Raw genomic sequence first — 25,540 nt, 5'->3', positions numbered from 1 at the left:
GGTAGATCACATCTGAGTTGGGTCTGAAGAAATCTGGCAAGTGAAAAAGGAGGCAGAAGTGGCTCTGTGCAGATGCCACCACTCTAGGCAGCACAGCCTAGAGTGAGGAGGTGCTTGGAGTATGGGAGATGGAAAGTCTCTGAGTACAGCTTGATCCCAGAGCACATAATGGAAAGTAGTTTCCTTTAAAAGCAAGCCTGAAACACAAGCTGCAGTTGTATCAGGAAGGGTCAAGTACACTGTGCAGAGTTTCTCATTTTGTGAAAGAATCTTCAGGAGGTTTTTGAGCTTTTGTCAAATGTGATAACATCCATGTCTGGTTGTAGGATGGGGGACAGGTCTGAGAGGAAGGAATAGTGCAGGGATTCCTACAATGGTTCAGGTAAGTGATAGGGACCAGGCAGTGGCATGGGAGATGAAGGGAAGGGAGTGAAACATGGTGGGGAGACAAAGTAGTTAGCACTTGTGACCTGCTGATATGAAGGTGAGGAACAGGGAGGGGCAGTTGTGAACTGTGAAACACATAACTCGACCTTGTTCGTGGGTGGAAACACCACTAAATTAATCAAAGGCATGATAGGTGGTGGGGACACATAAGGTCCTGAAATGCTGGGACATACGCAGTCTCTTTGGGGCCAGGTTCTCTGCAAAAGCACTTGTGGTTAATGGCATCTGACACTAAAAGCATGATAACAAGTGGGAAAATTGCTTAACTTCTCACAGGTTAGAAAAAGAAAATTCTAATAACTAGCTTCAAAACAGAAACCAGACAGTTACCTAAAAGTGCTTCCAACAAATCAGAAGAAGCCAATTGCCACAGACTGTCATCAGAGGGAGGACAGAGAGCTACTGGAAATAACATTCTGTAACCTAATTCTCTAAAGTCTAGGCTTGTGCATGATGTCATCGGAGACAAGGACAAAAGGAGACAGGATGAAAAATCAGGGAGTATGGTAGAGGCGACGAAAGGCAGCAATGCAAAGTGGAGCGGGTGACTAAAACAGACACTTTTAGATTGGTACTTTAGAAAAAATAAACCAAGGATTCATGGTCAAGCCATTTCTCTCCATTGCATTATTTAAAAACATGCAGTAACTTCTATCTATTAAGAAAGTATCCATAAACACACACACCTGAACTTGCCCAAAGAGCCTGAAGCAATCTCAAAATTTCAGAGAAAATTTTATCATTTTCTCATGGACCTGGCTCACCATCACCATAATAATTAAAGGAAAAAAGATGGGAAAACATCACTTGGCTAGCTCAGCCATCAGAGGCGCAGCTGCTGTGATTCTTAATGCATTTCTAGTGCCTGCCAAAGCCTCCCCTGCCCCTCACTCCCATCCTTAGCTTTCAATGGCTTTGTTTTGCATGCTTTGTATCCTATGGGATAGAAAATAACCTGCACTGATAAGTGATGGACTCAGCTGGTGTCTTGGAATATGAAATGGAAACTGAAAGGCACATTTGAGAAGTGTGTAGGCTGAAGGTGAGGGGCCTGGTGCCTCCCACTGGTGATGATGTGAAAACCACCTGGTGAGCCATGTGGGCTTTGGTTCTATCTGAGTCTCACCAAGTGCTTTTTATTCCACCTGCCATTGTATCTGTTTTCAAAAACCCCACAAAGAGTCTGCAGTGCATTCTTCCTAAAACTTATCTAGAAGTATGGGCAATTCTTTCTGTCTATTGGCCAGAGAGAGACAGGCGCTTGGTACTGGCTGTCCAAGGATCCATGGCCTTCTTCCCTAGCTAAGGACCTGTCCCATCCAAGGGTATCCGAAGGTAGGAGCCAGAACTCTGCAGAGAGCAGACCAGTGTTTATTTATTTATTTTGTAGGATATGCTGCCTCTTTGAGGTGGGAGGCAAACAAAAACAGATGTTGGATGGCAGATGTGACATTTTTAATGATAATCCTTTCTGGGGTTGCCAGAACTTTGTCCAATGTAGGCAAAGGCATCACATAAAACAGTGTGCTTCATTTAACAAATTCAGCTATTTTATTTAGAAAATGGCAAAGACAAGAGTGGGGTAGAAATATATAACCCACATATTTATAAAAGACCTACAAGGAGATAATATATTTAAAGAGAATTCAGGTTCCTTAGAAAAACTCATATGCTGTACTGAAGCCTGAAGATTCTGACATAATATCTTCAATTCCCCAGTTGAAACTGAGTGAAAAAAACAGCGCTTAATTATAAAATTAATTACTAGTGTTTGTGCCCTGGAGAGACCCACAAGAAAAGTAGATGAACTATGAATATTGCTTTTCTAAACACATTTAGATAGACAGGTACAAACACACATGTTTTAGAAGAGCTAGATGTAAAGTTATTTTGGTTTCCAATATGTTTCAACTCTAATAATGGGCAAATAAGTTTTCATGCCCCACAATGATACTGATTATTAGCTAATGAAACAGACATGCCTGTGTTTTTTTTAGGACATTCTATCTTAAAGGAGTTTTCAGTTGCTATCTCCCTTTATCTTAACTTGACAGAGCAACTCAAGTTCTTTGTGAATAGCATGGCTCTTTGCCTAATTAAAGTTGATGTCTTTCTGCTTTGATCCCCAAAAGGACTTAGGATCAGTTAAAAAAGGAGTAAACAAGGCCCTCTAGGGACCACAGAGGGGAAGCAATTCATTCTCCAACCACACAGCTACCATTGCCTTGTCCCTGACACCACGTGGAACAATTTGTAGCTCTCATGCTTCTGAATTAAGAAGGACAGAAAGGGACCCAGTACACGCATGTCCAGCACAGGGGCTATAGGTTCAGGATAGAGCTGCAAGGTTGTGGCAAATCACCCTTTTCAACTCCAGGCCATAACAGGCCAAGAAGTCTGCAGGGCAGGTTGGCTAAGACCTGTACCCTGGAGTGCAGCTATGTCCTTTTTTCATTACTGGAGACCTGCCCCCAGGGGGTTAGCATGGCTGCCCTTTGCTTGTCAGGAGAAAGAACTGGCTCCTCTCTTGCAACAACATAAACAAATCTGCCCTTTCCACTGGGTCTTTCTCCTGAGATTTCTGAACCACTCTCTGCCGACAACATGCCATTTTCTGTTCTATTCAGCATGTTTACTTCTTTATTGTGATTCATGTCTGAGTTTCTTTTGAATCAAATTACTGCATCTCCCTGGTGAGATGTGCTATATGACTATCTTGTTAGAACAAAATCAAATAAAAAATTTTCATTGAGGGCAGCTCCATCTCATCCCCACCACATGTTTCCCTCTTGTTTGGATAAACTTCTGTCGGCTACTTGATCAGTAATGAAGCTTTCCAGTGTTTAGGCCAATTTTCAGTCACTGCTGTCTTGGAAAAGATAAAGAAAATTGGTTGGAACAAGGTCAACAGAGAGAAAGTCACTATTTCTAAGTATTATACCAACTGGCTAGCTGGATTTTCCCAATATACATGGATTGAAGAAATGTGGAAAGACCAAATCGGTCATTATACGAGTCATAACAGAGACTCAAGCCATTCTTAATCTTTCATCAGCAGAGATACTTCAGTGCTAAAGTCAACCATTGCTTCAAGTCTGTAGGCCAAGCATTCCTGAACATTTCTGAACAGAGATAAAGCAATATAATTCCCATTATTCCTTTTCAATAAATATATCTTCCTTCTCCCTTTTACATTTTTGGATATTGGTCAAGACTTTTCAAGCAATTCCTATGTGCCCTGTATAAATGATATTTGTGAATTGAGCTGCTTATATTAAATGGATCTCCACCCACAAGCACGAGTTAAATTCATGCTATCTGAGTCTCTCCTTTCCTTTCACTGCTTCCAGTATGACATTTAAACTTCATGTGGGTGACATATAGGCCCCTCAGGATGGGATCCTAGACTGTCGTAGTCTCCCACCTCTTCCTGTGACTCAGGCATACAGAACTGCAGTCTTTCCCAGAGAGCACCCTGTTCTCCTGTTTTGCATCTATGTGGAATACTGCCCTCTTGCACCTTCTCCATTTATCCTTCAAGGAAAGGTCATCTTTTCTCCAGGCTGGAGCAGGTATCCCCCGCCGGCCTTTAAGGTCCCCTGGAACATGTGTGGGTGTGGGAGTGGGTGGGTTTTGACCAGATGCACTGCAGTACCTGGCTGCTTCCCCTATGCTGTAAGCTTCCTGAGGGCAGAGAGGTACAGCTCTTCCCTAATTCTCTGGTACTGAGTTGAATGCACAATTTATTACATTAAATCCTACTTTGCCACAGACACCAATACAATCATTTTTTTTAAAGAAGGAGATTTTGCTGTCTATAGTTACATTATTCCTTAGGACTTCCCTAACTTAGAAAACACTATTTTAGCAATAAAGGGGAAGAGTTTTTATTTTAAAATACTTACGTTCTCAAGTTTTAAATTCTTGACCCATAGAATCAAACCTACTTTTTTTATTTTTAAGTTACTTTTAATGGGAACTTTTAGTGATATATGATACAAGGTAAGGAAATGAATCCTACAGATAGAGCAAATGAAGAGTGAGCAGCTCAAGCTATCCTCAGGCTATTATATGCTAGAGGTGACAAAGATGAACTGGAACTTAATATAATATAATTTCCCTATAAAGAACAGGCTGTGAATTTCCTCTCTTAGATCTCATTATAAGTCTAGCATTTTTTCTGCACTAGCTAAAATTTCAAATGAATGCTTACTATATGCTGGATACAGTTCTAGTACTTTTGACACATTATGTGATTTAATCTTCACAGCCAACTTATGAGGTTGATAATATAATCATTCCATTTTACAGACTGAAGAAACTGAGGCCTAGAGAGGCTGGATAACTTGACCAAGGTCACACATCTAAGGACAGTTAAATTTGACACAGTAGTGTTGTACCAGAATTTGTGAACAAAGCCCTTCATATGTCATCTGTGAGATGACCCATTGAAAGGCAGAATCCCACTCGGCCAAATTGGCACCCACTGCTCCTGACTTTGGGCTGCATTCATGGAAAGAATGCATACTTGGGGCTGGGGAGGTGGCTCAAGTGGTAACGTGCTCTCCTGGCATGCGGGGGGCGCTGGGTTCGATCCTCAGCACCACATAAAAATAAAATAAAGATGTTGTGCTGGTTCCTCAAGCCAGGCCCCATTTGACCCAGCTATTGCCCTTCTCAGACTATTCCCTGAAGACCTTAAAAGAGCACACTACAGGGATACTGCCACATCGATGTTCATAGCAGCACAATTCACAATTGCTAGACTGTGGAATCAACCCAGATGCCCTTCAATAGATGAATGGATAAAAAAAATGTGGCATTTATACACCATGGAGTATTACGCAGCACTAAAAAATGACAAAATCACGGAATTTGCAGGGAAATGGATGGCACTAGAGCAGATTATGCTTAGTGAAGCTAGCCAATCCCTAAAAAACAAATACCAAATGTCTTCTTTGATATAATGAGAGCAACTAAGAACAGAGCAGGGAGGAAGAGCAGGAAGAAAAGATTAACATTAATCAGAGACATGAGGTGGGAGGGAAAGGGAGAAAAAAAGGGAAATTGCATGGAAATGGAGGGAGACCCTCATTGTTATACAAAATTACATATAAGAGGTTATGAGGGGAATGGGATAACAAACATGGAGGGAAATGAATTACAGTAGATGGGGTAGAGAGAGAAGATGGGAGGGGAGGGGAGGGGGGATAGTAGAGGATAGGAAAGGTAGCAGAATACAACAGTCACTAATATGGCAGTATGTAAAAATGTGGATGTGTAACCGATGTGATTCTGCAATCTGTATTTGGGGTAAAAATGGGAGTTCATAACCCACTTGATTCTAATGTATGAAATATGATATGTCAAGAGCTTTGTAATGTTGTGAACAACCAATTAAAAAAATAAATAAAAAAAGATGTTGTGTCCACCAAAAACTAAAAAATAAATATTTAAAAAAACACTCTCTCTCTCTCTCTCTCTCTTAAAAAAAAAAAAAGAATGCATACTTTATAGCATGACTAAAAGAAGCCTGTTTTGTTAGAGGTCTAAAATCTAACTGAACTTAAAAAAAGACTTTTTTTTTTCAGATTCACACTAGTATAAAAAGTACCTGAGGGTAGAGAAAATACAGTAAGAGTAATTACAGAATGGGACCTTTTATGCAATGTCAATTCCCCAAAGCTTAGCTTTGCCTCCATAAAGATCTGGGCACAAATCTTATGTAGTTCAGTAACACACACAGATGAAGCTGGTGAGGGCCAAGACTTCAGGCTTTGGTTGTGACAGATGATACTTAGGAGTTGTTCCCGTCTCCCTGCAGCCACTGCCTGGGTTTCCCTAACGATTGACTTTGCTCCTTGTTCCCATGTATTCTGCAGTCCTCCCACCAAGAGCATCCCATAGGAGGTCAGTTTTGGGGACAGGAGACAGAGCTTATTCTTAACAGAATTTTCCATTTTGTATTCTCCTCAAAGCAGACCTCTTATTTGGTTCCTGATTCCTTCTCTAATATATGTTAATTCTAACCCTTCTGTTTTCTTTCCTTCTTTTTATTTATTTTTTTAAGAGAGAGAGAGAATTTTTTAATATTTATTTTTTAGTTTTCGGTGGCTACAACATCTTTATTTTATTTTTATGTGGTGCTGAGGATTGAACCCAGCGCCCAGCGCATGCCAGGCGACCGCGCTACCACTTGAGCCACATCCCCAGCCCCTTCTTTTTATTTTTTAAAATGACAATGAATTTGTAGTTAAGACTGTTTACCATTAACTTTCCTCTCCAGTCACTGAATTGGGAGGATGAGAGTTATTATTTTTTAAATGTAATTACTAATATGACATTTAATTTTGGGGTATAACAGCCTTTAATGAATTTACAGTCATAATATCCTCATGAGCATATGATTCTTCAGTTTGCACCTATGAACCAAATGTCTTCAGAAGCTCTGAATGGGAAATAGTTTTTTTGCATACACTGAAATATGCATTGTCTGAAGTTTGTTATAGAAGCTGCAAAATAGCTATTTTTAAATAGTCCATGAAAAATTAGACTCAGGCTCTTTTATGAATTGTTATTTGATCCTGTAACTAATCCCTTTCACATTAACATCTTTAATAAACATTTGAGCAATATCTGCATTCAGAATATTGGATAAAACTAAGACGACATCTGTATTCATTAGGCTTATATTTTCTCAATAACCTAATTTTGTCTTTCATAAGATATTAATGCTTATGGAAGTCTTACTCTTAATCCTATTAATTCCTAAGCTAGCCTTTAAAAGTGCATGAGGCGATATGCAAAAGCAGTCAATTTCACTGAATTATACATTGAACTGCTAAAGGTGAATCTAAGAATTCAGGATTGCTAAAATGCAGAAATTTACCAGAAAAATATATTCTGGACTGAAACCAAACCCTAGAGCATGATTGGATTAAGTGTTGTTTTTGTTTTGGTTTGTTTTGTTTTGTTTTTGTTTTTTGCTTTTTGGTCTCCTGAGGTCACTGGCAACATGCCAAGATGCACAATATAGTTGACAAAAATGTGTCTATTTGTTTGCTTTGGACCATAGACCTACTCTTAGAAGAGAAGTGGCTCGCTAGCACTGGGGCCATATGTAATGGAGCTTTGATAAGCAAGCTTAGAAAGAGTTCAATCCAAGGCAAGGTAGAATCTGGGGCATGCCATGAAGAATCATGAGTGTACCCATAAAAGGAGACAGAAGCAGAATTTGAAGCTTACAGTCTGATTTACTGAGTCACAAGCTCCTAGCACAGGGCATAGCACATGATGTTTTTACTTGTCAGCTATTGATTCCATTGTCATCATCAAACTCCCAGTCTGTGTGTATATATAGTATCAAAGAAGTTGAAATAGTTTCTTCCCTATCCTTGTTCATTTGATTCAAGTATGTATCATATTTCTGAACTAAGTCTATCTTCTATGTTGCTGTGGAGTTATATATATTATGTCCCTCATATACTTTTTCAAGTCAGTAACTGTATTTCTGTACAGGAATTTTTAATTCAAAGTAGACTTTAAATAGGCTTACAATAAAAATACACAGTCAAAGCAATTTAAAATGAATATGAACTTTACAAAAACTAAAATTGGCCATCATCATTGTATTTATACTAGATGTATCACTACCCAAAGTTTGGGTCAAATTAAAAGTATTTTATGATAAAAGCCCTTAGTGGAGAGAAAGGAATCAAGAAAAAAAAATACTCTAATCACAGGTAATATGTTTCCTAACTGTGAGCTAGTTAGGGAGACTGGGGACCAGAAACACATTCTAAGATATAAAATGGCACAAATTTATATGATCCTATCTTTTTACAAGTAAGCATACTATTTCATCTTCATCAATGACTATAAATGAATTTTAATATAAAGGAAGGAAACCAATTTTCCTGCCCTGCTTTCCCTACACACCCACTCAAGCTATGGCATGCTTCTTTGATTCAGAATTGAAGTTCATTAATTCTGTTCAGTTCTTGAATGTCTTTCCAACTGAATTTGCAAGTGGCAAAGGCTATGAAAGGTGTGAGCCCTGCATCTTATACATAGTAAGAGAAATCACTGTTCCCAGAAACGCCCTGACAGCTGTCCACACCAGAGTTCTGGACGGCAGCATGCTCTTTGGGCTGGCAGGACAATAACAGTTGTCATGGTGTGACAATAGCCAGTTCCTTTACCGCTGGCTAATCTCCACAACTGACATCATTGGTTGGTAGATAATTGCTTTAAGTGGACAGTTTCTTCCTGAGATAACTTCAATAAAATTAGTATTTAACATCATACTTAATTACAGGAAAATCCAAGGAAGGTGAACAAGAAAAGGGAGGGGAAGAGAGCCTGGTAAGCCTGTTTTCACTGCTTGTTTATGGGGAAGAAGGTAAAGGGTGAAGTGTTTTTCCTTTTCTATTGAATGCACTTGAACTTGCTAACCAGTCTCACAGCCAGTTGGAAAAGGATCCCAGATAAACTACCTGCTCCCTCTGCATCATCTTTCACAGGGGTGCTGTGCCTTGCTGGATGCTCTGGAAGAACAGGACCTAGGTCATGCTCACCTCGTATTCCTCCTTGAAGCCATAGCCCTCGGCACACTTCATCTGGGTGATGTGTTGAAGGAGGTCTGCCACCCGGATGGCAGGGTGAAGCTGCCCCGTCTGGTAGGGCACATCAGCTGTCTCACGCTTCTTGTAAGTGTGTGACTGCACCAGGCTGCTGGTATCGCTGGCCATCGTGTGGGTTTCATCTAGGAAAAGCAGGTCAGGGAGAAATGAGGGCAAACAAGCAGGCTAAGTCAGGATCACTGAGAATGCTACGAAGCTGGCTGCTGACATCCCCTCAACCTATGGCTGCAATAATCCCTAGGATGGCTCAGCCATAAAAGAAAAGTTAAATGTTAAGAAATTTAAATGGTGTTGGCAATACTAATAGGAATGAGGCAGAAGTCTTTGCTTTTACAAAGCAGTCCAAACGATATATTGCATCTACACGGCTCATAATAAGAGACTTTTTGGCCTTTTGGTGCTAAAGTGTACGGAAGTTTGGATCTGAAACTTCAGCAAGACCTGGTACAAAACCAGTCTTGTAGTTTTTTCAAACATTAGTCACCTAGTTTGAATGATGAAGTAAATAAACTCTGTACAAATGTTCTATGAGCAAAATAAAAGTGCACAAAATGGTTTGGCTTGGAAAGCTAGCAATGGGAATGGGGAGCTTAATGCATAAAATCATGGAAGAGTGAAAAAAAGAAAAAGGGAACCTGATTTGGGTATAACATTTAGATGAGTCACTTTGCATGCTCCAGTATCAGAAAGCTTGACAAAATACTGTGGTCCAACACATCACACATGGAATGTTCTACAATAGCACACATGCAGGCCAGTGCAGGGTAGCACAGCTGGCTTGATCAGATCTACAGTAAGACACACACTCCCACTCCCTCCGCAACTTTTCCATGGGACAAATGGGGGAACTTACCATTGATTGGCACTTTTAAGAAGATACATATCAGGAGAAAAAAGGAGGAGAAAAAGGAAACAGGGCATAAGCGATAGTACTGTGTGAATAATTACCGGTAGTTTTAATTTTGTGCTTTAATTTTCCAGTTAGGTTTTCTATTCAGAGGTGGTCAGAGGGCAAAGCCTCAGTTCTCCCACCATGTTAGGATGGAGGTGTTTAATTTAAGCACTCAATAACAGAAAGGAGGTTAAAATTAGTATCATAATTGCTTTCCATCCCCCATAAACCAAGTAATGACTTGTTAAGGTTTATTTGGATTCAACACATTTTCTCACTTAAATTTTTTGAGCAAGTCAACCAAATTGTACCACAAAATTAATGTCAAAATTTGGTTAAATAAGCCTAAAGAGGCTCTGTTTTAATGGACAACTACTAGTAAATTAGATTAATGAACTGTAGAAATGGTGGCGATTAAAAAATGTCTGAGGCAGGAAAGTACTGCTTGATTAAGAATTTCATATTCCACAGGTTAACTCATTATGATGCTGAATCCCTTTAGCTGTTATATGATTGAAGATGGTTCTTATCAATGTATTATGCTATGGTCATGTACAAAAATAACATTACATCAAACTTACATCAGGTATAAAGCAATAAAACATATATAAGAGAAGTTATGTTCAATGTTTGAAAATTACCAGATTATTTATCAATAGGGAATTCAGCTAAGTCATTTTTAATTTATTTTCATTTTTTGAATGGAGAAGTTGGGCTCCAATGGAAATGTAGCCCTTGGGCACTTGGGGAGCTCAACCTGTGCTGAAACCTCACTTGTATCTGCATTGCAAAGCACCTGGGTATGCATGGCATGGAAGTGGCACACAAGTGTGTAGCTATGTTGCTTTTGCTGAAATGGCACCTGGATCACTACAAGGTGGCTAAAGACACAAAGACAAAATAAAAAAGGGTGGTACATTGATTTTATGATTTTTTTCATTTAGATTTGCTTTCAAATTTAGCAATGCATTTATTCCCAGTTTAACAGTCACAAATACACCTGGAAATTTCCACATGGGATTTGCTTATTGGCAACTGCCAAACTGTATCAACTGGGATACAGGATGCCTGCTGAAGTACTGAATCCATTGAGCTTTTATTTTCTCCAGCAGGAAGTTCTGTATGTTATACTAAAATAAATGGAACATTAATTAGTTTCCCCTCTGTGCCACTCTTGTTCTCTTAGTTTTGTACCTTATGGGATGAACATAATTAATTCATCCTTCACTGTAGGTTCAACTTCTAAACTTCACCTAAATGACTCAGGCCTTTCAAGTGGATGTTCCAGCAACCTAGCAATGCTCTGACCCAAGGCCCAGGTATTCTTGAAGTTCAGAATCCCCAGAGCTACAAGCACTATCACCACTGTATATAATCGTCCTGTGCTAGATGATGACACCTTGGCCTCATTACTAGTGTAGAACAAGTTTTAAAGCATTTAAACACCACCGCAACCCCTTCTTGGAAAAGAACACTATCATTGTGAATGTACAGATTGAAGATGAAAGAGAAGTTTTCCTGTGATGAATTTGATGGGAAACCAGGCCATCTCTCCAATTAGAAATTATTTACTCCACTAAAATGAATGACTAGTCAGTTTCCTCTTTTAAATAATTTATTATTACTGATAAAAGTATCAATTGTCACTAATTTCCTTTGTTAAAAATTGCCACAATAATCTTTTAAATAAAAAATAATGCCTTATAGGAAAAAACTGAAATAAAACTTCTCATTAAGAGTTCTGAAGGCTAAGAACTGAAAAGTAATTCTACCTGCATTCTTGAATAAATTATCTTGAAGATTTAGGAAATCAGATGAAAAATAACAATCTGAAATGAATACTACATTTTTGAGATGGGGAAGGTTCTATCATCTGTTAATCTATCTATCTATATATATTTATTTGCAAACAAATGAGGTAGAGACATAATTTAACTCTGCATTAGGGTTCCAAGTGATAACCTCACCAATTCTTTTAAACAATATATAGATTCACAACTGCATCAGGTAAACAAGACTAATGAATATGGTTCCCAAATATTGTCATTTGTGACTCTGGTACCTCCATGAGCTGTACTGTGGACATTTATTTGTTGATGTAGCTGACTTATTTTTCAGGATGTGCATCTTTTTGTGTGACTTGAATTGTCTTGGGAAAGAAGCCTAACCAACTTTAAAAGATGTCATTAGTGTTCATAACAACAAAGCAGTGACTTTAGAAAAATGATATTTGTTTAATAAGCTTATCTTAATCCTGCTGTGAAATCTGAACACTTTCTTCCTTCTGACAATGACTGTCTCAGCCCTCCCCACTCAAAGCTCCCCCAGGGTCAGAACATCTACTGGAGGAACTTGGGAATGAATGCCACTGCACACAAAGAAATCACAAATCTTCGCCTATCCAATGATTTTGCAAATGTCATTTGCATGTAGATTACATTGTTCTGGGTGCCAAAGATTAGTTGGTGCCTCTCACTTGTGAAAAGAATAAAAATGAAGCCTTTTTCTCCTTACACTTGGTATTAAAATGTATATGTGGGGGAGGAGGGGTTGTGGGCATTATCAACTCTCAAATGATACAAAACTAAAAAATTCTGTTTTATTCTTACATATGCCTTAGTTCACTTTTTCCCCAGGCAACAAACTTTCTTAAGCCCAGAGAATACCATAAGGAAAATAAAATTACCCTCTATCCAGAAATCATAAAAACTTAGAGTAAAGAGAAGCACAGGGGGGAAAATTATGTTGCAAAGATATAAAGAGAATTAGGAAGAGAAAGTTGGACAACTGAGAATGGAACTCTTGCTACAATGAATTGTTATATACCTGGAAGCCGTTTTTGTTGTGCTCCTTTCCGGTAAGGTTAGTAGTAGAAAGAGAACACAGCCGGGACACACTCGGGTTATTTATGCGTCTCAAAGGCAACAGCAGCCCATGCGTGTTTGGTTATCACAGCCAGGGAATGCCATTTCTCCTCACCCTTCTTACACTGCACAAACAGGACTTTTTTTCTGTAACCCCCTGCTGGGAATATTTCATACTTTAAATGCATTCTGCCCCACTGGGCTAACATTTGAGTTCATTTTTAGTGACATCTGACACATAATAAACCACTTGATTATAAAGTGCCATCCTGTCATTTCCAAGTTCAGAACATTAGCTCCTTTGAAATTCTGCTGTGTGACAGACACTTTGGGATGCTGGGGGTGCCCTGGGCAGATGGGTAGGGGACCCAGAATCTACTGTGATCATTGTTCTGCATACCACTGGGCATAATTAGAAAAATGCTATTTTTTGCAATTGACATTTTTAGTGCTGAGTGATAACTGAAAATAATGAGGAGCTATTTTCACTTTTATGATGACTATTGCATTGGACAGGATTGAGCTCTTGGAAGTACACAGCTGAGTGATGACACATTGTTTTTTCCCCTAGGATCACAACTAAAGTTAAATTCTGAACACAGAAAGGGAACTGGGACTGTTCATTTAAACCTTTTGAAATCATCCCCAACACACATGCAGCAAACCCTCCTCATCAATGCAGACTGATTAGACCAAGTCTTTTTATCATCTAACCCACCCCCACCCCATCCTATATCCTTCTTCTAATCACTGCAGCAAACAGAATTAAAACTTCAGTCTCCTCCAGAGTGGCCACTAACTTTCTCAATTACTCCTGCAATATACTGTGGTAAAGGGAAATAGTCTCACCTAAAATTGCAGTTGGCACAAATGGGTCTGTCATACATCGTAAGCAGGTCAATGCAGAGAAAGTAAAAAGAGAAAGAACAGTAAATGATTGATGAAAGGTCCCCCATCTTCCCCCATGAAAGCCACAGAAAGCCTTGGGTACAGCACATCCAACAGAGTGAGCTCCTACAGCACCGCATGGCGCATGGCACTGTGGGAGGCTGATGGGTTCTGGCTGCCAAGGGGCCATGAAGAGATGAGAGGATGGAAGGATCTGTTACCTGGGTAGTAGGAAGTAGGCACCGATGTGCTCAGTGTGTTTGTTTTCATTGTAAAGGATGATGGTGATGACACAGCTGTTGATAAAGGAAAAACCAAAAACAAAAATAAAAAGGTTGGTCAGAAGCTGTAGAGTCCTGAGACTTCACCTGAAATCACCTTGTTCTGAAATCACCTTTGTCTGAAATCACCTTGGTCTGAAATCACCTTGGTCACTCCAAGCAAGTGACAGGAAGAAACCTCCCAGATTCACTGAGGGCCACATGGCAAATGCCATCATGCCCAGGTGTCTCTGGGTAGTTACTTGTCCTCTTAGAGAACAAACAGTGCATCGTCACTTAAAGACATTCTTACCCAACAGCCCAGTAGATAAATGCAACACACCTCTATCTAACTTCTACCTTTTCTTGCAGTAAGTCTGCCATTATATGATGCTGACATTCAAGGTTTCTGAAGAATACTGGGGATGCCAGTGTTTTGCAGGTTGCAAATTCCTGTCCTTCCTCACATTTCGGAAATGGAGAGAACTTTCCATACTGATATGATTTGACTTATGAAAAATAAAGCTGATATTTAAGGTGAAAGCTGCATGTCTCTTATTAAATCCTTATAAAAATGTTTATATTCCTTCAAAATATTCCTCTAAAACATTCAATGCTATCACACTTTCTCCTTATGTTTTTAAAAGAGAAGGTCAATCCAATATGATTTATCCAATTCCAGTAAAAATGTCCAATTCCTAATTTTTAAGGTAGTATTCAATTGTCTTCAATATCTTCACTGATTCATGATAACAGCACATAAATTTCATAAATGTCTAACAACTTAAATATGATAAGGTGGTTAAACATAAGTAACATGTATATATACTCCTCTGATGTACTCACATGATTTATTTGATGCCAAGTGCTGGATCAGAACACTGATACCCAATTACACCATTATATTTAAAGGAAGTGTCCCTGTGGACACTGTATAACTATTCTGATGACATGTTAACATATTTCAGCTCTCAGGAGCAGTTCTAGTGTGACAGTGCCTTTACCCGGGTTTATATTTTTAAAGGGCGAAATTAGTAAGTGATGGAACAAAGACCAGAATCCAGGCTGTCATTTATATGATATTTTTCCAAAGTACAGAATAATAATATATATAATGTATGTTTTACCTAGAAAAGATAATAACTGATGAAAACAAGAACCAAAATAACTGAGTACTTATATCAGGGTTAGTGAGAGTAATACCTCTTTAATATGAGCAGAGAATTTTACGTGGTTGGCAAAAATGTGCAAAGCATATATGAAAAAACTGTTTATTTTTGCCTTTTTGTTAAAACAAGAGAACATAAAATACATTTGTCTTTTATTACACAAGTTAAACCCATTTCCAAGTATGTTCTCCTTTTGTAGCATATGATATGCTGTATTATATAAGCACAACTCATACTTGCTTTGGGGGACAGATTATTCCATACTTTTTGTAAATGTGTTCATGCTTACTTTGAAATTCTCCAATCACATTTTTCTCACTGTCTCATTTCTAAAAGCAACTCAACTTAGCTTCTAGACTTTCTCCCAGCCTCAAAAGATATTGCACTTTGCAGATTTGTAATGGGGATGAGGTTGGCAGCCAGTGGTCTAATAAATGCTCTTCCTTAAAGTTCCTGCCCCGGTACTTTAGATCTAATTTTAAGGACATTAATAGATTATTATGAAAAAGTTTACCATCAGGGACGAGACCCACTGACTGCTAAAAGAGTGAGAGACAAACAGGAAGACTCCTGTGGCATTTCTTGGCTGGCTTTGAGGCATCAAACAATGCCAAACAGATCAACAGAGGCAGAGGGATGCCAGCTTCTACAGCCTTCTTTCCCTGATTTTTGGATTTCCACAGATCCACTGTCTTTTACAAAAGTACTTCCTGTCCAGAGATGAATATCTCTGTGGTTCCAACCTCAAATGCCTTGAAGCTACTAACATAGGTTCCTACTCTTGGGGCAAGTCATTTCAAGCAAATTTATTCATGAGGACTTTCACTATAAAATTAAAAGTTTGTAACCTTAGTGGGTTGGAAGTGAGACTATATATGGCATCTGCATGGTTCCTTTCTTCTTTCTCACTCTTTGTTTTGTGCATGTGTGTGTGGTGCTAGGGATGGAACCACAGACTCACATGTGCTACACAAATGTTCTAACAATGAACAACATTCCTAGCTTCTGTGTTCCACACCTCCGGATGCTCAAGAAATAGCTGCTGCTACAAAAATGTCAACCTGGTATGCTGCTCAAAGATTTTCTCTAACCCAAGCCCCCAACAAGGGCAATATAGGCCATATATATTATAGCCATTAAATGTATTATATATGTGCTTTTAAAAGAAAAATGTAACATCTGCTATAAAGGAGCAGAGAGAATCCAATGATAAAATGGGAAGCAGTTTGTGGTATAGTGAAAAACCACAGCTTCTATATCTATCAGCAAAATGACACTGAATGGCAAAGAAAGGCCACCAAAGATGCAAACCGAGCAGCACCTGCTCAATGTAAGACCAGGTGTGTGTGGAGAGTGCATAAATGTGGGAGGAAAATGTGGGATGACTGTAGCTACTATGTACATAAAAAGTAAGAGAATGAATTCTATGAATTCTCAAAGACTGTGGGAGCAATGTGAGGCTGGGAGCAGGCACAGGCATTGACCATGCTGTGATTGAGAGAGGAGTGGATGGAGAGCCACAGCACCTGAACAGGCTGCCCAGTGTGCACTCAGGACACCAGGACACCAGCTCGCACTGTCCATACTCTCCCAGACACTCTCTCTGCTCCTCTGCTCCACCAGCCTTTATGTGCATTACTTAGGTAACAGCAATGCTGCACACTCCATCTCCATGCTGATCAATGACCTGATTATGCAGCCGGGATCAGTAGCAGTCTGCAGGGATGGATTTCACACAACAGGATAAAGAAACCCTTGAACTTAATCTTGATGAACTTGTGCTGTGGCCTATAAAACCAGCCATGGCCTTGTGATTTACCTGTGGTATCTGAGATCATAAGGGGACAAAACAACTGTTCCTTTTTTATATCATATAATCAATCTAATTGTTAGTTTCCTGAAATAATGCCGTGTACCTGGATCACAGGTGGAAGCAAGGGAAGGTATTAGCCCAGCTCAGTTTACCCACCTGGTGTGAGGTTTAAGACTTGTGCAGTTGAAATGCGGTTTAATTTATTAATTACCACTCATAGCCCTGTAATGAAGGCAGAACCTGTCAGCTAAACAAATAAACAATTAACTTGTTACTGCCATTTAGCAAACTGTTTTACAACAGGCTTCCCTTGTGCAGTTCCACACCTGGCTTGCTTACAAATGGGACCTAAACAAAGAAAAGCATGATGAGAAACAGGTGCCTCCTCCTCAACCGGAGGAAGCCTTCCTGTCACTGCTCTGGAACAATTTATGACAGTGGTTTCCTGTGGTCTCTGACCTGGTCCTATCACCCTTAGAAAATTTTTGTTAGGCAAACCATGAGATGCCGTGTTTCCAGACCAGGTAAAGTGAGTGGAGAAAGCAATACGGCATAACAATTCTTTTAGGTTAAAAGAAAAGTTTTTTTTTTGTTTGTTTGTTTTTTAATCCCTCAATGCTACCTAGAATCTCAGAAAGCCATTGGGTGCACTTACATCTCCCATTTAGATTGTGTGTGTCCATGAAGGAGAAGGCTTCATCGCAGCTTGTGCCTTGCTCTGCATAACTCTTGTCCATCGAGTTCACCATCACAGTCATCTCCTGCCGGGTGCTGCTCATAGTCTCCTTCCGCTTCTTGGCTAGTTTCCTTAAGGACAAAGAATTCAATTATGTAGACATGCATGTGAATGGAAACTGGAGATCTGGTGGCACATTGAACAATGTTCAGGAATAACCTCTACTGAAACAATTTTACACATTCATGATTCATTGATTTATGTGCCTTGTGTCAGTACTCTGCCAGGCTGCACATATACAAATGAAAAACATGCACTGCCTGTCCTCAAAAAATGAAAAAGAAAAAATCCAACTTAAAACATTGTGCTTTTCCTACTATAAACTAAATTAAAATGACCAATAATACTTGTACTATGGGGTCATCATTGTTTATTGATATTCTCTTAGAGATATTAACTTATTACTGAATTATTATTGATATTGCCATATACAGTTTTGAAGAGAAGATTCTAATAAATATTTGCAGACAGATTTGAAATACAGGTACCCTTGGCTTATGTTGGGGTTACATCCCAGTAAACTAAAGAGGTTATATGTTCAAAATGCACTGACTACACTCAACTAATGAACATCACAGCAGGAACATTTAGCATGGTTAATCATGTTGCTCCCTCTGTCAGTGGAAGAACATGCAAAAAAGCCCAGGACAGTATTCCCTGCATCCTGCTCACTGACCAGCTGAATCTCATAATCTAAAATTATAGCTACCTATATAAAAGCCACAAAAATCTAAGGAAAACTTAACATAAATAAACAGATAAACCCATTTTTTACAGGTCTCACTACTACCAGAGGTTTTTTTTTTTTTTTATGTACCCAAGACAGACAAGAATGGAATTCAAGTTGCTAGAGGAGGAGGGATAAAGTGAGGTTTAAGAAGACCACAACTCCAACATAACAAAGTCCCCATATCTGAAAATCTTCAAATTCTGACGAAGATCCTAGCAGCATTTACAAAAAAAAAAAAAAAAAAAAAAAAAGCAATAGAAGCTATTTCCAGTAAATCATCTTGACACTGGTTGACCTAGACATAACAGAATTAAAAACAGGCCATGTAATCAAAATTGTACCCATATAAAGTGATTGCGAATGGAATGGAAGGAATCACAACATTAGACCATATGGATAATCTTTATTATCATTTCCAAATGATACATAATCCAAATGCTTTCTTGCCTGTAGTTATAATCATCTTTTAATTCCATACTTTGAAGGCAAAAGGCTTTCATTAATAAGTTGCCCTTTTAATTGCAAATAGGATGGGAAAAGAGATCATTTTTAAACAGATAAATGGAAGGCACCTATAATGTCTCTGACAGTAAATTGAAACATCGTATGTTCAAGGGTGATGTTATAAAGATTTTGAAAGGTCAGGAAGGGTGACTGGCACCCTTCTCTTGACACCTGCAGATCACCTTCCCCATGGAAGATAATCTTCTCCTCTTTCAGCCATGCTGGTGTGGAGTCAAGTCTGCGCCTGCCTGTTCTTGGAATTTTATTATTTGGGAATATTATTTGTTCTTATATGCAGCTCAAAGTTCTCATGCATAATTACAGATAGTTAAGGAAGGTTAAATTTAGAACTGAAGCTGGGTTATGACTGTGGATCAACTGGAGGTTCCTCCCACTCCCCCCTCCTCATTGAACCTTGTATTATTCTTTTAAGTTGAAAACCCTGAAACCTACTAGAAAAACTTTTGAGAACTTATCTTTGTAATCATATCTAAACATTCAGTAAATTTATTCCTGTTTTTAATTTCAAAAACTGGTTTATCTGAAATATTTAATCTGCAATCTCCAAACTTGTAGTCCATGAATCAGAAAGGGTATTAGTAATTAAAAAGAGAAGAAGAAAACAAAAGGAAAAAAATGGTTTGTATCAACATCTATAAATAGATTATAAAACCACTTGAGAAAGGACTTGCAGCTTACAGTCTGGCACAAAGAGAGCTTGGAAGTCATCACCCCATTCTAACAAGTAAAAGCTGGACAAATTAAAAATCAGCAACTCTTCTTACATCTGTCAGAGACTTGAGGTCACAGAGCAACAACTGCCTCCCAAATTGGAAAATCCAAAGTAAATACAATGACAACTGATGGAAGTAAAAGTCCATGAAGAAAAGCAAGAACCACTACAGGGTCAGGATGACCTAAACCATCATCGACAAAGTGCTGGAGGTGCTCTGTGGCCCAGGCTGAGTGAGAAATGCCAGGGACAGGAGGGGAGGGTGGGGGGAGGATGACTAAACTTAGGGGTCTCCACACTTTTGAGAGTTAAACCTCCATGAGCTTTCACCATGTTCTCACAGTGATGATCAGAAGCAAATCCCCTCATGCTTTTAGCAGGATGAAATGGAAAGTGGCCATTTTGAAATATGCCAGAGCATTGGTATATGGTTTGGATATGAGCTGTCCTCCCAAAGATCCTATTAATTAAACAGATGAAATGATTTAGTTTATGAGAACTGTAACCTAACCAGTCCATCCTAATTTGAATGGACTAATTGCATGGCAACTATAGGCAGGTGGTGCATGGATGGAGGAGGTGAGTTTTTTGGGGTGTTCCGTGGAAAGGCTCATCTTCCCTACAGCACCTCACTCTGCTTCCAGGCCACCATGAGGTGAGCAATGCTCCTCCACTACACACTTCCACCATGATGTTCTGCCTCACCTTGAGACAAAAACAATGGAGTCAGCTGATCATTAACTAAATCTCTGAAATCATAAGCGCAAAATGAATTTTTGCTCCATTAAGTTGTTCTTGTCAGGTATTTTGGTCACAGTGACAAAAAGCTGACTAAGCTTTTACACAAGGCTTTCCCTTAAGGAAAATATTTTACCAGAGCTACCCTGCTGAAATTTTATTAGTACCTAACTAATAAGGAGGAAGGGAAATACCAAACTCCACATCATGTTAACTATTGTGTCCCATCTAAGGGTGAAGGTGGGGAGACCTGAGAAAATCTGTGAGTTTATCGTCCAACAGCATGCTCACTAAAAGTCTGAGAAAAAAATCAGCACTTTAGAACACCTCCCCTGTCCCCTTGTTATATTTAAAGGTCTACTTACTGAGGTACTTTTTATCCGATATATCATGTTTATTTATCAAGGAAGAACTACAACGTATACTAAAAGACAAAATTAGAGTTTGAAGACTCAGAGCAAACATCACAACCAGACTATGATATGGTAGAGATTTTGAGAATTTAAAATAACCATAATATGTTAATGTTAACAACCTTAATATGTTAAGGGCTCTAATAGGTTAAGTAGACAGCATGCAAGAACAGATTGGGCAACATAAGCAAAGAGATGGAAATTTTAAGAAAGAACAGAGAAGAAATGCTAGCGATAAAAAGCATTGTAGCTGGGCACAGTGGCGCATGCCCATAATCCCAGTGACTCAGGCTGAGGCAGGAGGATCCTGAGTTCAAAGCCAGCCTTAGTAAAATAGATGTGCTAAGCAACTCAGTGAGACCCTGTCTCTCTCTAAAAAAAAAAAAAAAAAAAAAAAAATCACAAAATAGGTTAGGAATGAGGCTCAGTGGTCAAGTGCTCAGGAGATTAATCTCCAGTACTCCCCCCAAATAAACAAACAAACAAAATAACTCTGTAATGGCAATGCAAAATGCCTTTAATATGCTTATTAGTTGATTTGGTACTGCTGATAATGAATTTCTGAGCTTGAGGACATGACAATAGGAACTTCCAAAACTGAAAAGCAAAGGAAAATGACTGAAAAAACCAACCAACCAATAAAAAAAAAATTACAAAACTGTGTGACAACTATAAAGGTGTAACATATATGTATACTGGAGTGCCAGAAGGAGAATAATGGAACAGAAGAAACATGTGAAGAATTGATGACTATTTCATAAAATTCATGTCAGATGCTCAGAGAACACCAAATAAGATAAAAGCCAAAAAATATCTACACCTTGGCATATCACATCAAACTGCAGAAAGTCAAAGATGAAAAAAAAAAATTCCTGACAGAACCAGATGGACAAAACCCCTTCTTATAGGGAAAAAGTTAAAAGTTACATTGAACTTTTCAGAAATCACACCAGCAAGAAGAGAGTGAGTGAAATATTCAGTGTTTTTTTTTTTTAAAGCCATCAACCCAGAACGTAATAATGTAATATTCTTTTTTTTTTTTTTTTTTTTTGGTACGAGGGTTTGAACCCAAGGGTGCTTAATCACTGAGCCACATTACTAGCTTTTTATTTTATTTTATTTTTTGAGACAGGGCCTCACTAAATTGCTCATAGCCTCACTAAGTCGCTGAGGTAAACTTAGAACCTGCAATCCTCCTGCCTCAGCTTCCTGAGCTGCTGGGATTACAGGTATGTGCCACCACACCTGGCTAGAATATTTGTATCCTATGAAATTGTCCTTCAAAAGTGAAGAAATGGATTCTTTCAGACAAATAAAAATTGAGGAAATTTGTTGGTAGTTGTCTGCCAATCACCTATCACGCCTGGAACAGGAGAAATTATGACAAAATACACACCTATGAGCAAAATGAGAGCCAGTGGGTGAAACTTTATGAACTCAAGGACCACAACAGACACATCACAGGAACTGACTGAGCTCATAAGTACAACTGCATAGTCACAGGGCAGACCACACTGTCTGCCTATAGCCAGAATGATGTTGTCTGGAAGCCAATTGTGGTGATCCTCAAGATTACTTGCAGAGCCACTTTTGTGAAATGGTCTTCTCCAGAGAACAAATTTGCTAGGGCTAGCAGAGCAGTGACTCATTTTTGTTTGTTACTTTGAATCTGAAAATGACTAGTGGGTAAACAAGCATATTTAAAAGCAGATATAATACATGATCCTCAAGTGGGATTGGCATCTCACTAAGGTTTTGTTGGCAGCAGGATTCTGCAACTTCAAAAGCAGTGCTTTATGCTTACAATAAAGAAGTGGATGAAAAGTGGCCTTTTGGTTAGCTATGTCAGATTCTGGTGGCAGAGGCACGAGTAACTGAGCCTACTAGGTCATCTGCTCTGCCAGTAAGAGTTGCCTGGCCTGGGTCAGTTATGAAAGCACCGGTTCCATTTCTGATGCCTCAAAAAGTACATGTCTAAGTTCTGAAATCTAAGCTCAGCCACTCCTGAATGTATTATTTATTTCAAAGAATAGTGTTGTAGTTGTTGGTCATGACAGCTGCCAAACACCCTTTAACTACAATTGACTGTGGCATCCAGCACAATATGTCTGCAATTGGAATTCTTCTGCAACACAGATCAAGGACCTTAATACAACTTTGGAGATGCTGCCCTAGAATAGCACCTCTTACGTGTCTACTTCTAAGTAGAACAAGCAAGACTATTGAAAATTTGCATTATTGGCATCAATGCAGCCATGTCTTTATATCCCAAATGACAAACTAGTATTTGCTGCTTTTTGTCTCTGCTGTTTGCTGCTCTGCCATTTCATGATGTTGAGGCCAGTCCCAAGGAAACACTGAAAACAACATCATGCAAATATTGTGTTTTGTTTTAATATAAATTTGTGACAGTGTTGGTTTTACAGTAGCATTTCTTTTTTGTAGTTCACTCTAGTCTTGACCAAAGTATCTCTTTGAATAGTTTATTATGAAAAATTGCCACACTAAATTGAAGGAAATGCTAAAGGATGTATTTTCATTGTTCACTATAAAATTAAATAAAAATCCTGAATATAAAAAATATAGAAGTTCTCAGGAAGAAAGAAAATGATATAAAACAGAAACCTGGATGTACATAAGGAAAGGAAGAGTTTTAGAAAAGGAATAAGTAAAGATATATATCTAGTTGATGTAGCAGATACAAATTTACTCAAAATAATAATAGCAACAAAGTATTTGATGACTTTGGATTTTTAATAAGTAAAATAAAATCAGCAATGATGTAAGGAACAGAAGAGAGGAAAAAAGAATACTTTGCTATTAAAATAACATGCACTAACTGTGAAATAGTATACTGTTATTTGAAGTGAGGTTTGCATTAATTGTAAATGACAACTGCAAACTCCAGGGCAACCAATGAAAAGTTAAAAGAGAAAAAAAAGCTAAGAATGTAGAGAAAGTGGAATAGGATTTAATGTTCAATTAAGCTACAGAAGACAGAAAAAGAGTGGCAGACTAAAATAGGAAGAAAGAACAGGGCAACAAAGAGAACATGGTCAACAAACAATAACCTGCCCCCCAAAACATGTTAGGTTATTAACAGATCAATAAATATCAACACTCTGCACATATCAAGTAGAGAACAGAGACTGCCAGAGTAGATCAGAAAACAAGCTCCAACTATATATTATCTATAAGAAACTTACCATAATTATAAAGACACGTATAGATTAAAAAAACAAAAGGGTGGGGGCTGGGATTTTGGCTCAGTGGTAAGAACACATGCCTAGCATGTGTGAAGCAATGGGTTTGATCCTCAGTACCACATAAAAATAAATAAATAAAATAAAATCCATCAACAACTAAAAAAATGCAAAAAAGATGGGGAATGTATCATTATGTAAATAATAATCAAGAGAAAATTAGAAAAAGCTACATTAAAATTAGCAAAAAACTTCAGAGCAAGGAAAATTATCAGGGATAAAGAGAGACATTTAATATGACAAAAGGATCAAGTCTCCAAGAATACTTAAAAATCCTTAGTGAGTATGAACCTCTAACAATGCATCAATATATATATAAGAAGAAAGTGACAGAAGTACAAGGAGATATAGATGAATCCACTATTATAGTTGGAAACTTTAACATCCCTCTGTCAGTAAAGGACAAATCCAGCAGGCAGAAAATCAGTAAGGACACAGCTGAACTAAAAGCACCATCAATCAATTGGATATAACTGACACCTTTAGATTATTTCATCCAACAACAGCAGAACACACATTATTCTCAAGCTCACAGGGAACATTCAGAAGAACAGAACACATTTTGTTCCATAAAACACACCTTAAAAATTTTAAAAGAATAGAAATCATGTAATGTATGCTCTCAGATAAAAATGGAATTAAACTAAAATTCAAAAAAGATCGCCAAAAATCTCAAAACATCTGAAGAAAAACAACAGATAGATCAAAGAACAAATCTCAAAAAAGTTTTAAATTTTTTAAACCAAATGAAAATAAAAATATAGCATCAAATTTTGTGGGGTGCATCAAAAGTAGTACTTAGAGTGAAATTTATAACATTGAATACATGTATTCATAAAGAAAAACATAAATTAAATAATCTAAGCTTTCAAATAAGAAAAGAAGAAAAAGAAAAGCTGAAGGAAGCACAAGAAAAGAAAAAAATAAAAATCAGTGTAAAAATCAATGAAATGGAAAAGAGGAAATCAATAGCAAAAAAAAAAAAAAAAAACACCAAAATGTGGTTCTTTGAAATGATCAATAAAATTAATAAGCTTCTAGGCAAGTGAAAAGTAGAGAATATACAAATTATGAAAATTGGAAATAAAAGAGGTTACATCATTACAGATCACACAGACATTAAAAGAATGATAAGAAATATTATGAACATTTCCATGCCTACTTGAGAACTTAGATGAAATGGGCTAAGAACTTGAGGGTCATAATATAAAAATACTCAAAACAAAAAGAAATATACAATCTTGACTAGATCTGTGTCTATTCAAGACACTGGATCAATAATTAATAATATTCCACCATGCATGGGGGTTGGAGGTACATGCCTGTAATACTGGCAGGTTGGGAGGCTGAGACAGGAGCACTGCAAGTTCAAGGCCAGCTTCACCAAATTAGTGAGGACCTAAGAAAACTAATGAAACCCTTCCTCAAAATAAAAAATAAATAAATAA

General features: G+C 38.1%; 1 protein-coding gene across 7 annotated transcripts in view; it reads right to left on the bottom strand.

Annotated features, from left to right (window-relative positions):
* Ptprm (protein tyrosine phosphatase receptor type M) overlaps positions 1-25,540 on the bottom strand; it is a 788,264-nt gene that overhangs the window by 146,857 nt on the left and 615,867 nt on the right. For 3 of the 7 annotated variants that reach the window (XM_077792334.1, XM_026408885.2, XM_026408889.2), the window contains 5 exons: positions 17,631-17,782; positions 13,955-14,029; positions 13,695-13,721; positions 9,943-9,954; positions 9,024-9,211 (listed from right to left, as the gene is read on the bottom strand). In XM_077792334.1, coding sequence (XP_077648460.1) covers positions 9,024-9,211; positions 9,943-9,954; positions 13,695-13,721; positions 13,955-14,029; positions 17,631-17,782 — 454 coding nt within the window. The remainder of the gene's footprint in view (positions 1-9,023; positions 9,212-9,942; positions 9,955-13,694; positions 13,722-13,954; positions 14,030-17,630; positions 17,783-25,540) is intronic. The other 4 variants (XM_026408886.2, XM_077792333.1, XM_026408888.2 and 1 more) reach the window with 2 other exon arrangements.

Source organism: Urocitellus parryii, chromosome 13 (genome assembly GCF_045843805.1).
Source record: "Urocitellus parryii isolate mUroPar1 chromosome 13, mUroPar1.hap1, whole genome shotgun sequence".
Classification (NCBI taxonomy): domain Eukaryota; kingdom Metazoa; phylum Chordata; class Mammalia; order Rodentia; family Sciuridae; genus Urocitellus; species Urocitellus parryii.
The sequence above is the reverse complement of the archived record's forward strand: the minus strand, read 5'-3'. Positions and strand labels throughout refer to the sequence as shown.